At 46.4% G+C, this 17,889-nt stretch overlaps 1 protein-coding gene across 1 annotated transcript in view; it reads right to left on the reverse strand.

Moving 5' to 3' along the window:
* The window catches only part of slc4a5a (solute carrier family 4 member 5a), a 106,771-nt gene extending 89,530 nt beyond the window's left edge, over nt 1-17,241 (reverse strand). Inside the window, exon 1 of the mRNA XM_034171052.1 lies at nt 17,189-17,241. Coding sequence (XP_034026943.1) covers nt 17,189-17,225 — 37 coding nt within the window. The 5' untranslated portion in view covers nt 17,226-17,241. The remainder of the gene's footprint in view (nt 1-17,188) is intronic.
* Nucleotides 17,242-17,889: the final 648 nt, after the last annotated feature.

Genomic DNA, 17,889 nt, shown 5'->3' on the forward strand with positions numbered 1-17,889 from the left:
TCGCACCCCTGGATGACAGGAGAGCTTGGAACCATGACAGAAGTCCAAGACTGCAGCTCTGGCCTCTGGTGGGACGTACTGACGGTTCTTCGGACCGGTTCCAGGGTCCGGGCTCCATGCCAGGGCCTCCCGGACGGTCATCTCCACGTCCCAGGTGAGGGTGGCCACGATAGTGGACTCGGGAATGATGGGCTCCGGTGGATCCGACAGCTCTGTTTTGACTTCGTCTTCGTGTACCCGGGACAAGGCATCCGATCTCTGGTTCTTGGTCCCGGGGCGATAGGTGATCCGGAAGTCAAAACGCCGAAGAACAGTGACCAGCGGGCTTGCCTGGGGTTCAGCCGCTTGGCGGTCCTGATATACTCCAGGTTCCGATGGTCAGTGAAAACCGTGAATGGCACAGACGCTCCATCCAACAGGTGTCTCCACTCCTCAAGAACCTCTTTCACCGCAAGGAGTTCTCAATTGCCGACGTCATAGTTCCGTTCAGCCAGGGTCAACCTGCGGGAAAAGTAGGCACACGGGTGAAGAACCTTATCGGTCTCTCCGCTCTGGGACAGCACGGCTCCTATCCCTGAGTCAGAGGGATTCAACCATGAACTGGCGGCTAGGGTCGGGCTGCACCAAAACTGGCGCAGTAGAGAACCGTTGTTTCAACTCCTTGAACGCGGCTTCGCACCGATCCGACCAGGTGAAGGGGACTTTTGGAGAGGTCAGGGCTGTCAGGGGGCTAACTACCTGACTGTAGCCCTTAATGAACCTCCTATAGAAATTAGCAAAGCCGAGGAACTGTTGCAGCTTCCTACGGCTTGTTGGTTGGGGCCAATCTCTCACCGCCGCAACCTTGGCCGGATCAGGGGCGACGGAGTTGGAGGAGATTATAAACCCCAGGAAGGACAAAGACGCGCGGTGAAACTCGCACTTCTCGCCCTTCACAAACAGTCGGTTCTCTAACAACCGCTGCAGGACCTGACGTACATGCTGGACATGGGTCTCAGGATCCGGAGAAAAGATGAGAATATTGTCCAGATATACGAAGACGAATCGGTGCAGGAAGTCCCGCAAGACATCGTTAACCAAGGCTTGGAACGTCGCGGGGGCGTTGGTGAGGCCGAACGGCATGACCAGGTACTCAAAGTGACCTAACGGGGTGTTAAATGCCGTCTTCCATTCGTCTCCCTTCCGGATCCAAACCAGGTGATACGCATTCCTAAGATCCAGCTTAGTAAAGATTTTGGCTCCATGCAGGGGGGTGAACACGGAATCTAACAATGGCAACGGGTATCGGTTGCGAACCGTAATCTCATTCAGCCCCCTGTAATCAATACATGGACAAAGTCCGCCATCTTTCTTGCCCACAAAAAAGAAACCTGCCCCCATCGGGGAGCCCGGCAGCTAATGAGTCCCGGATGTAGGTCTCCATTGATTCGCGCTCAGGTCGTGAGAGGTTGTACAGCCTGCTGGACGGGAACTCAGCGCCTGGAACCAAATCAATGGCACAATTGTACGGACGGTGCGGGGGAAGGGTGAGTGCCAGATCCTTGCTGAAGACGTCAGCAAGATCGTGGTACTCAACCGGCACTGCCGTCAGATTGGGAGGGACTTTGACCTCCTCCTTAGCCTGTGAACCGGGAGGAACCGAGGATCCTAAACACCCCCGATGGCAGGTTTCGCTCCACTGAACCACCACCCCAGACGGCCAATCAATCCGGGGATTGTGCTAAAACATCCATGGGATGCCCAAAATCACGCGGGAGGTAGAAGGAGTCACAAAAAACTCAATCTCCTCCTGATGGTTTCCAGACACTACCAGAGTTACTGGTTGTGTCTTGTGTGTGAGTAAAGGGAGGAGGGTGCCATCTAGTGCCCGCACCTGCAATGGCGAAGGAAGCGCCACCAGAGGGAGCCCTACCTCCCTTGCCCATCTGCTGTCTAGCAGATTCCCTTCTGACCCCGTGTCCACCAGTGCTCGGGCTTGAAGGGTTAAATCCCCGCTCAGGATTGTGACTGGGAGTCGTGTGGCAATTTGTGTGTGTCTCACTTGAATGGTTTGACCCCTCCTTAGCCCAGTCTCTAAGGGCGGTTGTTGTCGTTTTGGCTGTTTGGGGCAGTTTCTCTGTGTGTGCTCAGTTGAGCTGCAGAGAAAACACTCTCCACGGATCAGCCTCCCCATTTTGGCCCTGTGCGTTTCCCTAACAACGTCAGCAGGGGGAGCTGTTGCCCCACAAAGCGCTGCGGCTGTGGAGCGTGGGGAGGGCGGCTCCTTATCGAACCCGGAAGGGAGAGGGGCGGCGCGTATCCGGTCACGTCCTTCGCCTCGCTCCGGACGGCGTTCCTCCAACCGATTGTCTAACCGTATAACGAGATCGATAAACCCATCTAAATCCCACGGTTCCTCCTTAGCTACCAGCTGCTCCTTCAGAACCAACGACAGTCCGTTTACGAAGGCGGCGCGGAGCGCAACGTTATTCCAGCCGGACCTCGCAGCCGCGATGCGGAAGTTGACTGCATAAGCGGCTGCGCTCTCGCGTCCCTGTCTCATTGACAGCAGCACAGTTGAAGCGGTCTCTCCTCTGTTAGGGTGATCAAACACTGTTCTGAACTCCCCCACAAACCCAGTGTATGCTGATAACAACCGTGAGTTCTGTTCCCAGAGCGCCGTAGCCCAGGCGCGTGCTTTACCCCGAAGCAGAGCAATCACATAAGCTATTTTACTAGCATCTGACGCGTACATGACAGGACGTTGTGCGAAGACGAGCGAACACTGCATAAGAAAGTCCGCGCACGTCTCCACACAACCTCCGTACGGCTCAGGAGGGCTTATGTATGCTTCAGGGGATGGTGGGAGGGGTTGTTGAACCACCACTGGAACGTTTATATCCTGCACAGGGTCGGCAGGAGGACGCGCCGCAGCAGCGCCCTGAGCGCTCGCCGCCATCTGTGCGGAGAGAGCCTCCACCCTGCGGTTCAGGAGGATGTTTTGCTCAGTCATTTGATCCAACCGAGCCGTAAAGGCGGTGAGAATGTGCTGCAGCTCACCAATCACGTCTCCTGCAGACACCTGCGCTCCCTGCTCTCCCATTGGTCGTTCAACAGCCGGGTGACGCCCCTCGGAGTCCATGACGCTGGCCGAGATATCCTGTTGGGAAAGTGTAGTGACACGGACCCACAACAGGGGGCACAAATGAACGGTCAATAGATGAGCCAAAAAGTAACAATTTAATGTTGTGAATGTGCACAACGAACATACAGACAATCACAGAATATCATAACAGTCAATACACAGAGGTGACGTGTGGGCAGGCTCGAGGATAGAAGACGTCTGTCCTGAGAAGAGCCGGAACCACACGATTTCTGCCGCCCCAGAACCTGGTGAATACTGGAGCCGCCAAGTCCCGAATTCCCAGGTGATCACCGTCCCCGACTGTCGGATCTGGTACTGCTGGCGAAGAACAAAGACAGTCAAGTGTGGGTGTGTGTACACCCAGTAACAACAGCGGTGGGAATGCCACCTCCACCTCTCATTCAATATGTTGCAGCGGTCTCAGCTGAAAAGGAGCGCCATCTTGCACAGCTTCCTCACAAACGACCGGTTCTCCTGCAAATTCTCACAATAACAGAGTTACAAATCTCACAAAAAGGCGGAGAGTATTACCTCCTATGAAGTATGATATCTCGGCAACGAGGTGGAGATGACGTCTGGTCTTTATGGAGTGAGATGATGTTGAGTAGATGGGTGACAGCTGTCAAGAGGTAATGAGCGACAGCTGTCACCCCCGGCTGTGTCCATGGCGGCAGCGCCCTCTCGTGCCTGAAGCCCGCACTTCAGGCAGGGTGCCCTCTGGTGGTGGGCCAGCAGTACCTCCTCTTCTGGCGGCCCACACAACAATTCTAGGTCTTTCCCCTCCTTTGGGATGACAGAAATGATTGCCTCGTTTCATGAAATTGGAATCTGACCCTCCTTAAGAGTAAAACTGAATGAGGACTCAAGTATGGGGACTAACTCCTCCTTAAAGCACTTATACCACTCTGATGGAAAACCATCACGCCCTGGACACTTGTTAGTCTTGAGTCTTGATATAGCTTTTGATATCTCTTCTGGGGTGATGGGTGCTATAAGGTCACGATTTTGTTCGGCTCCAATTGTCGGTAGATTTAAAGAGTTAAGAAACGATGTTTGCTAGCTTTGCTAGAGGAAGATGGTTGACTATACAGTTTTTTGTAGTATTGCCTGAACGTTTCCTCTATTGCATCATGGCTATATTGTATGTCATTTGTAGAATGATTCCTCATGTATTTACAGTTTGTTGTTTTTGAACCGCCTTGCTAATAATCTAGTTGCCTTTGGACCATGTTCGGAATAGTTCTGGTTCAAGAACCTGAGTTTTTTCTTCACCTCTCCATTCAAAACCTCTCTTATTTCCTTTGTTATGCACTTGATTTCTTCAAAGAATTGAGTATTATGGGTAGTTTGATATCTTAATTCTACATTTTTAAAATTTTTCTACCAGATTTAAAAAAGAGGTGCTTCTCATTTGATTTTGTTTTGAAGTTATAGCTATCAATTTACCTCTAAGTACAGCTTTGAGAACATCCCAGAAAACAACTGGGTTAATGTCTTCTGTGTCATTTTCCTCTGCATATTGCTTTATTTCTTTTTTAATTTGCTCTTTTATTTCTTTTTTATTCAAAATACCCACATTTAATCTCCAGGTAGTGTTTTTCTGTCTATTATTTAGGTTTACATTTAAATGAATGGCTCAATGATCTGAAACGTCTGCAACCCCAACTTTACACTGGGTTACTCTGTGGATGTCCCACTTATTCATTAGCACATAGTCAATTCTTGAATATGTATTATGCGCCACTGAATAGTGTGTGCATTCTTTATCCAGAGGGTTTAGTTTCTTCCACACATCCATCATTCCTTGATCCCTCATAAATGTATTAATTATTCTGGTCAAATTGGTTTTACATCTCTTTGTGCTTGTTGTGTCAATTCTGTGGTCAAGAACAATGCTGAAATCGCCTGCAGATATAACCACTCCTTCAGATTCAGACACAAAGGTTGTGAGTAAGGTCTTAAGATTTTGTTTCTCAATCTCAGGTGGAACATAAAGATTAATCAGTGTGACATTCTCTCCCTCTAATTCCCCTTTTACAATAATGTAATGTCTCTCACTGTCTTTAATTTGTCCTGAGCATTCAAAGTTAATTATATATAAGTATAGCTACAACTCTTTTTTTGACTTTTTTTGCATAAAGCCAAATTTCTTCAATTTTTCATGTTCCTTCTGAGATCGATGTGTTTCCTGCAAATATATGATACTGGCATTCAGTTTCAGTTGACATTCATTGAGACCAAGGTTATATTATTCATTATTCATCAAGATTTTGCGCTCAGTTTGACATCTTGCAACCATAGCAACCAACATAATCTCTGGGAACATACGTATAACTATAATAACATAGAAACATACCATCAAAAGTTAGGTACTTAACTCCCACAGCATCCTTGTGGGTTGTGGGGTACGTCCCTTTCGAACCAGGGGCCCCCGTGAGGTCCAGTTTGGCTTCTAACAGCCCACTTACTGAGCAATACAAACAGGCCCACTGATCAAACTTGACATTGAAGACAGTCAAAAATAGAAACTCTGTTTTCTCCTCATCCTTTCATCTGTTGTATCCAGTGTAATTCAGTTCGACTCACTCTGTTCCGCTCTCATTGTTATATACTCTGCCATGTTGCTGCTGCCCGCAGCCTCTCCTCGAGCTCCCCCGGGTCTCCGCTCCTCTCCTGCACGTCCAACGGTATCCCCCTCCTCATCAGCTCCTCCCGCCTGCATTCTCTCGTACATCCTGATGCCGTTGTCCCAGTGAATTCTGATTTTGGTCAGGGGAGTCTGGAAACGAATCCCCCTCTGTTTCAAAGCCTTTTTTCATGCCAATGTATTCATTCTGCCTCTTAAGCACCTCCACAGCGTAATCATGGCCGAAGAACAGCTGTTTATCCTGATATAGGACTTTTTTCTCCCATGCTGCCTTTAATACCTTAGTTGTGTATTGGAGGAAGTTGACCACCAGTGATCATGGGGGTTTGTCAGCTGCAGGCCTGGGCAGGAGTGCTCTGTGTGCTTGCTGAATATTCAGATATTCAGAGCCAAGTCCAACGGGAGTGAGAGCTCTCCCTTCAGCAGATCCCCAATAAACTGAAGTACAGAGTTTCCCTCTGCGACCTCTTTTAGACCGAAAATATGAATATTATTCCAACGACTTCTTCCCTCTAAGTCGGTCAGTTTTCCCTGTAGGATCTGCTGCTGTTGCAGTGACTGTATTAATGCATCTTTCGAAGCCCTGTTCCAGCTCTCCATCTCCACAATTCTCTGTTCGGCCTTCTCGAGTCTCTTTGTATGTTTTGCGACCTCGTTCGTTGTTTCAGCAAGTTTTACATTAACGTCTCTTTTGGATTTTTCGAGTTCTTCTTTTAATTCTATCTTAATGTCTTCATTAAATGTAGCAATATCGGCTTTAAATTCCGTCCTAAGTGACTGGATTTCCTTCATTTTGTCGCAGAGGGCTGAGTGCATGGAAACTGCTGCTTCTCCTTCCACGGGTTCACCCTGTCCGCTGCCCTCCGTCTCCAACATATCTGGGTCTTCGGTTTCAATCAACTCGGCTTGTTTGACAAATTCTTTGATATTTCTTTGTCTTCTTGCTCATCTCTCGCCTTTCATTGCACTCTGTCTGTATTTTATATGTTAAATTTATTTGAATTCCGGCTTTTTGTCGAGTGTTGATCAGGAGCTATGAGCCTACGCCGCCATCTTCTTAGTGTCCCCCTAGTGGCCTCGAAATGCCAATATTTAATGGGACTTACTGCTCTGATGGCATGTCTATTGAATTTACAGTTCTCGTGGGAGTCTCGCTACGATGACAGTTATCACCAGACCACTGAATCCAGCAGCCACATTCCATCAGTTCATGCAAATGCTGTCATTTTGCTCTTCTACTTTGTCAACATTCTGAAAATATCGCTTAACCTTTGCACAATTCTGTAATAGAAACCCAGCTCGTATGAAGTGCAGCATTAATATGCCTCACACCGTACAAAATGTTTAAAATGTAAATAAAAGAAAAGCCAGCATGAGTTTGTTCAGAGCACACTCACAGTTTACTTTCAGAAGATTTAATGAGAACCCAGTTCTTGCAAATTAAGTAACGAAAATTAATGTTTTGTGAAAGGCTCCAAAATAACCATCTGACAAACAGAAACACCACCAGGTTGTCCATTTAGACCTTTCATGAAATCATCATACTCAGAGGAGTGCTTTCTTGAATGCCAAAGCGCTGTAACAAATATGAATACATTATGTTTCACAGTTCATGCCTGCATATTAATGACTGCAGTGTGCCATGTTGGCACTGTTGCAAATAAAAGCAAATCAAGCCTGCCCACAACCAGTTGGTGCTCTTTCCTGTGATTTATTTGTCAGCAGTTTCAGAAAAAAAATCTTAATGATGCGAGTTTAATCGCAAGCGCCACATTTTGCACAACAGAACTCCACATGGAACCACTGATTAACAGGGACTCAGTCCAGCGTGGAGATTAGAAAGGACAACTGGCTAGTGCATCCATCCCACAAGAACACACATACTGTACATACAAATAAACAATGTCTAAGCACTTTCATACTTTACTCAATAGGCTGGAGAATGATTTTGGGATTACTGGAAGTGCCCTTGCATGGTTGACAACTTACCTGTCCAGTCATTCTCAGTGTTTTGTACAATAACACGACCTCTAATCTTAGTGACATGACGTTTGGAGTTCCACAGAGATCCGTCTTGGGCCCCCTGCTTGTCTCTCTTTATGTGGTACCCCTTGGGCATATTCTGCAGCGTTTTGGGATTGCCTTTCATTGCTACGCTGATGATACTCAATTGTACATGCTGATATCTGCTGGTAATCTCATTGACATAAAATCCTTAGAAGATTGCCTTGCATCAGTGAGAATTTGGATGTTTCAATTTCAATTTATTTTCATTTATATAGCACCAAATCACAACAGAGTTGCCTCAAAGCGCTTCACAAAGGTAAGGTCTAACCTTGCCAACCCCCAGAGCAAAGTGGTACGGAAAAACTCTCTCTGAGGAAGAAACCTCAAGCAGACCAGACTCAAAGGGGTGACCCTCTGCTTGGGCCATGCTACAAACATAAATTACAGAACAATTCACAGAACAATTCACGGACGAATATACAAGAAATGCTATTGACGCACAGGACCGGAGGATCGCCAACACGAACACAACTCCCATCTCTGGATGGAGCTGCACCTTAAACAGAGAGAGAGAAAAAAACAGAATCAGGCATCAGAAAGACAAAAAATACTGTATAATTTGCCAGCATTAAACAACAAGAAAACAGAGAAATACTAAGGTGATCGCTGGCCACTATCCCTAAACGTCACTAAAAGACCCAGAATTTAGGTAAAGTTAAGGCCGCGGCCCGCTCCAATTACTAATAAATGAATTAAAAGAGTAAAAAGCGTAAAACAAAACTGTACCAGTATGCTAGCCATATGAAAGGGAAAATAAGTGCGTCTTAAGTCTGGACTTGAAAGTCTCCACAGAATCTGACTGTTTTATTGACGCAGGGAGATCATTCCACAGAACAGGGGCACGATAAGAGAAAGCTCTGTGATCCGCAGACTTCTTATTCACCTTAGGGACACAAAGTAGTCCTGCACCCTGAGAACGTAAAGCCCGGGCCGGTACGTAAGGTTTAATTAGGTCAGCTAGGTAGGGAGGTGCCAGTCCATGAATAATTTTCTAGGTTAATAGCAGAACCTTAAAATCTGATCTCACTGGGACAGGAAGCCAGTGAAGGGATGCCAAAATGGGTGTAATGTGGTTGAACTTTCTGCTTCGTGTCAAAAGTCTGGCTGCAGCATTTTGAACCAATTGGAGACCCCTAATGCTAGACTGCGGTAAACCAGAAAATAGAACATTGCAGTAGTCCAATCTAGAAGAGATAAATGCATGGATCAGGGTCTCGGCATCAGCCATAGACAGGATAGGACGAATCTTCGCTATATTTCACAGGTGGAAGAAAGCAGTCCTAGTAATATTTCTAATGTGGAGGCCAAAGGACAACGAAGGATCAAAAATTACCCCAAGGTTCCTCACTTTGTCAGTGTGATGTATGACACACGAGCCGAGGCTGAGTGTTAACTGGTCAAATTGATGCCGATGTCTCACTGGACCAAGAACCATCATTTCAGTCTAGTTTAAAAGTAGGAAGTTTCTAGACACCCAACTTCTCACTGCTGCAAGGCAATCTTCTAAGGATTTTATGTGAATGAGATTACCAGCAGTTACTGGCATGCATAACTGAGTATCATCTGCATAGCAGTGAAAGGTAATCCCAAACGCTGCAATATGTGCCCAAGGGGTGCTATATAAAGGGAGAAAAGCAGGGGGCCTAAGACAAACCCCTGTGGAACCCCAAATTTCATGTCATTAAGGTTAGAGGTAGTGTTACTGTACAAAACACAGTGAGAACGACTGGTCAAGTATGACGTCAGCCATGCAAGGGCACTCTCAGTAATCCCAAAATGATTTTCCAGCCTATCAAGTAGAATATGATGATCCACTGTATCAAATGCAGCACTGAGATCTAACAGCAACAGAACCGTAGTGGTGTCCGAATCCACTGTAAGTAGAAGATCATTCACCACTTTAGTGAGAGCCTTCTCTGTAGAATGATATTTTCTAAAAGCAGACTGCAGTGGCTCAAAGAGGATACCACGTGCGAGAACCAGATCCAGGGTATTTCCACTAATGTGCGTCAAATCTTGAATGCATTGCCGAAATCCTAATGCATCCACAATTTACATAAATGATTTGCAGAGGGGATCAGAAGGCTTATTTATATGAATGTTAAAGTCACCAATGATCAGAATGTTATCTACACTAGTTGACAAGTTAGAGATGAAAGCACCAAATTCATCTAAGAATTCAGAATATGGGCCAGGAGGCCTATATACAGTGACAAAGTAATACAACTGATTTTTATTCTTCTGACCTTGGCAATGTATAATATCCTGAGCAGAGCGGAGAATCAGATGCTCAAACGAGTAATATTTGTAACCCCCAACAGCTAATAAGCTAAAACTAGATTTATAAATAACAGCAACACCCCCGCCTTGCTTCGCATCATGAGGGACGTGACTAAATGTATATGCTGGTGGGCAGGCCTCATTTAAGGGGAGGACAGCTGTAGGTTTAAGCCAGGTTTCACATGACTCAATCATATCTAAGTGATGATCAATAATTAGATCAGTGATCAACAATGATTTTGAGGACAGTGATCTTATGTTAATGAGACCCAGTCTAAGGACCTCAGTGGGATTGACAGTTGAACTGTTTGGGTTTAGGGGTGGTTCCAGAGTAGCATATATAAGATGCCTAGAAGTAGGTTTAGGTTTATGACATTCCACACGCGTTGTAGGTAGCAGACACGAAATCTTTGCTATTACTGGAACAACCACTGGGCCATCCTCAATTTCAACATCATCCAATATAGTAATGGGTATTAAGTTTGGAAAGCATATCCCTCTATGATTTTTATTGACACGACTACGGACGCAGGCCACAGTCTCAACTTGTTGAAATTCTCTCGTAATGATGTCTAGTAACTTCCTACTTTTAAACTCTGATAAGACTAAAATGATAGTTCCTGGTCCAGCGAGACATCGGCATCAATTTGACCAGCTAGCACTTAGCTTAGGTTCGTGTGTTATACATCATACGGACAAAGTGAAGAACTTTCGGGTAATTTTTGATCCTACATTGTCCTTTGACCTCCACATTAGAGACATTATGAGGGCTGCTTTCTTCCATCTGCAAAATACAGTGAGGATCTGTCCCATCCTGTCCATGGCTGATGCTGAGACTCTGATACATGCATTTATCTCTTCTAGATTGGATCTCATTGCAATGCCCTATTTTCTGGTTTACCGCAGTCCAGCATTAGGGGTCTTCAGTTAGTTCAAAATGCTGCTGCCATACATTTGACACGAAGCAGAAAGTTTGACCACATTACACCCATTTTGGCTTCCCTTCACTGGCGTCCTGTCTCTGCAAGATCGGAATTTAAGGTTCTGTTACTGGCCTATCAAACTGTTCATGGGCTGGCACCACCCTACCTGGCTGACCTGGTTGAGCCTACGTACCGGCTCGGGCTCTGTGTTCGCAGGGTGCAGGACTTCTTTGTGTGCCTAACCTGAATAAAACGTCTGTGGGTCACAGAGCTTTTTCTTATCATGCCCCTGCTCTTTGGAAAGATCTTCCTGCACAAAAAGGCAGTCAGATTCTGTGGAGACTTTTAAGTCGAGACTTAAGACTCATTTGTTCTCCGTTTTATCGTTAGTATATTAAGATATTATGTTTTTAATTTTTTTAAACTTTTTTATGGTTTTGTTTTTTTATTATGTTTTTAATCTTTTAATCTATTTTGTGTTGTTTTTTATTTAATTATGTCATGTGAAGTACCTTGAGCTGACCTTGTGATTTGGCGCTATATAAATTAATAAATTTGAATTTGAATTTCATATTCATCATCATCCTGAATTTAGAGCCCACTGATGAACTCGCAGAAATATCAGGATAAAAGAGCAAAAAGAGATATGCTGTGTTAGTGCAGTGAATCCACTACGCTGTGGTAACATAATTAAATGAAGTAGGTGAGATGACATGTGGTGAAAGCATGGGCTATCTGCAAAGATAACAGCCACTTGGGACACTCCCTGTTTGCTCCTTTGTCATCGGGGAAGAGGTACCACACTATAAGAACAGAAACTAATAGGCTAAGGAACAGCTTTTTCCCCAGAGCTACAGCCTCCATCACCCCACCCCACCCCATCCCCCTCCCACAAACGCAGACATTCAGTAACAGATATCAGATCCATCAGAAATCAAAATTTTGTTTTTTATCTTACTATTACTAACCTTCCCCCTCCCCCTAACCCTAACCATAACTAAAACCTAACCCTACTCCTTCCCCTAACCATAACCCTCCCTGCATCACTTTTAATTTTGTGCACCCGACACAGAATGTATTAGGATAAATTTGTGCTCCCGTTATGAAAATTTTGAACTTTTCGTGACAAAATCACAAACGGGATATTTTGTGATGCTGAATCACATGCCATGAAATATGGTAGAAACTATCCTACCTCACTAAGCATTAAGCACCTAATAATTTATTAAGCACCTTCTTCTTCTTCTTCTTCTTGGTATTTTAAGAAGGTCTTGCCATCCTATGAAGCTGTTCATTGTTTATTAAAGCTGCTGTTGTGTTCTTTTTTGTGTATAGCTGTTTGGCTCTATTATCAAAAAGCATGATGTGTCATTTCATTTTTATGCAGATGACTGTCAGATTTACTTACCACTGAAACGTAATAACCTGAACTCCTTTAGACCTCTGTTAGAATGTCTTAAGGACATCAGAGCATGGCCGGCCCTGAATTTCTTGGATTTTAATGAAAATAAAACAGAGGTCATTATATTTGGGCCAAGTGGGCCAGGTATTTTACCATTCGACCTAGGGCCCCTCAAATCCTGTGTCAAACCAGTTGTAATCAACCTTGCAGTAAAAACTGATTCAGCTCTTAAAATGGACAAGCAGATAAATACAGTGGTGATAAATGGCTTTTTTCAGCTGAGGCAACTCTCTAAAGTTAAGCCTTTTTTATCTTGTCGAGATTTAGAAAGACTCATGCAGGCATTTGTAACCACTCGTCTGGATTATTGTAATGCCCTTTATGTTGGTATTGATCAGGCTTCGCTATCGCGTTTACAAATGGTCCAGAACGCTGCTGCTCGTCTCCTGACAGGAACACATAGGTGTTGTTGTATGGCTGGGGGGGGCCTGGCTGCTGGTTTGTTTGCCTTTTGTGTTTCCTCCCAGGTGGCGTGCATTTGGGACTGAGTGGCTGTGTTGCTGAGGCTGTTAGGACTTCACCCTGATCACCTGCGACTCGTCAGGACTCACAGCTGAGGTGCATCTGGAGGGATTGGAGTATGTTGGCATTTAAGACTGAAGTGCACAGTGTGCATTTGCCAGAGACTCGACCTTGTGACCAGACGGGTGAGATCGTCGTCTTGGGAGCCATCTCATCAGCAGCGGACGCTGAGAAACGTCCAGGTTTGATGCACGGTCTGTGAAAGAGGAGAGGGTGAGGTCTCACGCTCGTCAGCACACTTCCTGAGGTACGTTGGATTTTGTGACTAACAGTTATACAGTCAGTAAATGTGGTGTCCCTCACACCTTATTGTATTGAGCTGTATGTTAGTCATGTATCAGCTTCCACTGCTGTGGTGATTTGTGAACGAGATGTTCCATGCCTGCAGGTTGGAAGCTGATCAGTAATCAAGCCAGGAAGTGTTTGCTGTTTGTACACCTTTAAGTGTTCTGTGTGTAGAGTGTGGACTCACATAATGGTTCCTTCTTTCACAGACTCGGTTGTTGCGGCCACCTGGGGGGTGTCGGCGGGGTCCTTGGGTCCGAAACAGCTTCTGGCTCCGGACCATTAGCGCTGCTGGGAGCGCACCACGCCAGACCGCACCTTTTTGTTATATTATGATCACTGTTATGTATTAAATTCAGTTAGCCTTTGTACCGTGCTCTGCTTATTTCATACTGGGGTCCTTCAAACGCTGGTCGGTTCTCCGAGCTGCGTCCGACACATAACAGTAGTCTCTGGCCAAACATCACGGACCCAGCGGTAGCAGAGACGGTAACGCGCCGGGAAGGCGGCAGCAGACGTTCAGTGGTTATCCGGATCAGTTGCGGGGCTCTCCGCCCGGAAGGTGCGTGTTTGAGAACCCATTACTGGATACTAATTTGTGCTCTCTTGCAGCCGTGTCCTGTGTTTGTGCCTTATCCGTGGGTCGTGGTGGAGTGTGACTGGCGACAGCTTCGCGTCACACTCCGACCGGATAAGAGGTGTAAACGGGAGCTGCAAGAGTGCGTTTGTAATGGGTTCACGCGCACGGCGGAGCTCTGTTAGCACGGGTCGCTGGGCTTCCTGTGCTACAGTCGTAGCCCCGTTTCCCCGGATAAAAGGTAACTACTGCGTCTGTTGTTTCAGCTCCGGCGTTATTTAGTTGAGCACATTTTGGTTGTGTTGCACACAGCTGCGCACGAGGATGCAGCTCGTTTGTTTTTTGTCACCAAAGGGGGTTTTTCATTTTTTAGCACTCTGGTTCCCCCTTGTGGTGACTGAATCACGGTACCGTCAAGCTCTTGAGTAGGAACAGGTGTGTACCATGTGGTTGAGCTTGACGGTATAACTCACTGATTTGTTTTGTGTTGGTTCATTTTGTGTGGGTGTTTTTTGAGTGGGTTTTTGTGTGGGCTTTTGTTGTTTTTTGTTGTCCACTGTTTGTCTGGGGGTGTGATCCTGCAGCCTTTGCTACACAAAAAAAAAAAAAAAAAAAAAAAAAAAGGAAAGACGGGGACCCAAATAACTGTGTGTTGGTCTGTTTTTTTTTTTTTTCTTGTTTCTTTTTGTTTCACATCCCCAGGATTAGGTGGAACGGTCCCCTGGGGGGGTGATGGGGTGGTATTTGGGTTGTTTTTTTTTCTCTTTGTTTTTTGTTATGCCCTCTCTTCTCCTCTGACTCCAGCCGGGGGTGCCGTAGTGTCGGCATTGCTGGAGGGGTGCAGTTAGGTTGTGCTGGGCGTTTCCCAGGTGGCCTCTGCACCCGGGAGGGGAGGGGGGGGGGGTTTTGGGGTTTTTGTTTTGTTTTCCCTCCCCCAGTTTCCGCCCTCAGGGTTTGACTGTGGTGTCCTCTGGGGGGGTACGGGCGTTGGGTCCATCTAGCCGTGGACGGCCGGGGCTGGGTCCATTGGTCGTGAGGGGAGGCGTCTCCTGGGGTTGACGAGCGGTCCTCTGGGGGGGCGCTGGTGGTCCCCGTGGGTGACGGTGGATCCCAGAGGGACCTCGGCCGTGGTTATTACTCCTGGAGTTGGCGAGTGGCCCTCTGGGGGGTGTTGGTCCCTGCGTGTCGTTTGGGGGGGGGGGGTTTGGGGTTTGTGTTTTGTTTTTTCCTCCCCCAGTTTCCACCCTCAGGGTTTGACTGTGGTGTCCTCTGGGGGGGAAAGGGCGTTGGGTCCATCTAGCCGTGGGCGGCCGGGGCTGGGTCCATTGGTCGTGTGGGGAGGCGTCTCCTGGGGTTGACGAGTGGTCCTCTGGGGGGCGCTGGTAGTCCCCGTGGGTGACGGTGGATCCCAGAGGGACCTCGGCCGTGGTTATTACTCCTGGAGCTGGCGGGTGGCCCTCTGGGGGGTGTTGGTCCCTGCGTGTCGTTTGGGGGAGGAGGGGGGGGGTCTTTTGGCATTTTTGTTTGTGTGTTTACATGTGGGTTGTTTTTCTTTTCTCCCCTTCCCTGGGGTTTGATGGAACGGTCCCCTGGGGAGGGGGGGGGGGATGTTTTGGTTGTTTTGTTTTTGACTAATCACACGTTTGGTTAAAGGCTGACCGCACAGGTGTAGGAACTCCTGGCCACACCTGTGCTAAGACTGTCAGAAACAAAGGCAAAGATGCAGCCAGTTCAACCAGTCTGTTGGAGGACTAACGCGGACGTGGTTTCCAGCCATGGTCCCTGGAGGGGGGTGTTTCTCCTGGGCCAGGTGTGTGTGGTCGCCGGGAGGCTTCCCGTGAGGGTGGGGTACTGTTGTATGGCTGGGGGGGGCCTGGCTGCTGGTTTGTTTGCCTTTTGTGTTTCCTCCCAGGTGGCGTGCATTTGGGACTGAGTGGCTGTGTTGCTGAGGCTGTTAGGACTTCACCCTGATCACCTGCGACTCGTCAGGACTCACAGCTGAGGTGCATCTGGAGGGATTGGAGTATGTTGGCATTTAAGACTGAAGTGCACAGTGTGCATTTGCCAGAGACTCGACCTTGTGACCAGACGGGTGAGATCGTCGTCTTGGGAGCCATCTCATCAGCAGCGGACGCTGAGAAACGTCCAGGTTTGATGCACGGTCTGTGAAAGAGGAGAGGGTGAGGTCTCACGCTCGTCAGCACACTTCCTGAGGTACGTTGGATTTTGTGACTAACAGTTATACAGTCAGTAAATGTGGTGTCCCTCACACCTTATTGTATTGAGCTGTATGTTAGTCATGTATCAGCTTCCACTGCTGTGGTGATTTGTGAACGAGATGTTCCATGCCTGCAGGTTGGAAGCTGATCAGTAATCAAGCCAGGAAGTGTTTGCTGTTTGTACACCTTTAAGTGTTCTGTGTGTAGAGTGTGGACTCACATAATGGTTCCTTCTTTCACAGACTCGGTTGTTGCGGCCACCTGGGGGGTGTCGGCGGGGTCCTTGGGTCCGAAACAGCTTCTGGCTCCGGACCATTAGCGCTGCTGGGAGCGCACCACGCCAGACCGCACCTTTTTGTTATATTATGATCACTGTTATGTATTAAATTCAGTTAGCCTTTGTACCGTGCTCTGCTTATTTCATACTGGGTCCTTCAAACGCTGGTCGGTTCTCCGAGCTGCGTCCGACACATAACAGGTGTGAGCACATTACCCCTATCCTTGCCTCTCTGCACTGGTTGCCTGTCTATTTTAGAATTAATTTTAAAATTTTATTGTTTACTTTTAAAGTTTTGAGTGGCTTGGCTGCCATGTATATCTGGCAGACCTCTTACATATACACACACCTCGAAGGTCTCTCAGATCGGCTGACCAGTTACTTCTTGATGTACCCAAGTCGAGACTGAAACACCGGGGTGACTGAGCTTTTCCTGTGGTGGTCCCCAAACTATGGAATGAGTTGCCTTTGGATGTTAGGCTGGCTCCTTCTTTAGAGGTTTTTAAGTCTCACTTAAAAACACATCTTTTCTCTAAGGCACTTCAAAATTGCTCATGTTGTACTCAGTGTTATTCATGTTGATCACTTTTTTTTTTTACTTATTTTTTGTTTTATCTGTTATATTTTATTAATGTCTTATTTGGAAAGCACTTTCTTAACTTTGTTGTTCTTTTAAAGTGATCTACAAATAAAGTTGGATTGGAAAATGCCACCAGAATTTCATTGTAGAAATGCAATGACAATAAACATCTATTCTATTCTATCACCCAAAGTATATATCATACACATGTGCACACAAACTCACCCTCCTCTTCTTCATAGTGAAGGTGAGACATGCCCATCCCTCGGCCACCATGGTCCATCCTGCAAATTAATTAAATAAACAAACAAATACATAAATAAATACAAGACCCTCTGTTCCTCTGAAGCCCCCTGACTGCATTAACTAGTGATCTAGATAGCCATCACTTGACCCAGCTATCTTAGCTAATTATAGGCCAATCTCCAACCTTCCTTTTCTCTCAAAAATTCTTGAAAGGGTAGTTGTAAAACAGCTAACTGATCATCTGCAGAGGAATGGTCTATTTGAAGAGTTTCAGTCAGGTTTTAGAATTCATCATAGTACAGAAACAGCATTAGTGAAGGTTACAAATGATCTTCTTATGGCCTCGGACAGTGGACTTGTCTCTGTGCTTGTTCTGTTGGACCTCAGTGCTGCTTTTGATACTGTTGACCATAAAATTTTATTACAGAGATTAGAGCATGCCATAGGTATTAAAGGCACTGCGCTGCGGTGGTTTGAATCATATTTGTCTAATAGATTACAATTTGTTCATGTAAATGGGGAATCTTCTTCACAGACTAAAGTTAATTATGGAGTTCCACAAGGTTCTGTGCTAGGACCAATTTTATTCACTTTATACATGCTTCCCTTAGGCAGTATTATTAGACGGTATTGCTTAAATTTTCATTGTTACGCAGATGATACCCAGCTTTATCTATCCA

This window comes from Thalassophryne amazonica, chromosome 5 (genome assembly GCF_902500255.1).
Source record: "Thalassophryne amazonica chromosome 5, fThaAma1.1, whole genome shotgun sequence".
NCBI lineage: Eukaryota > Metazoa > Chordata > Actinopteri > Batrachoidiformes > Batrachoididae > Thalassophryne > Thalassophryne amazonica.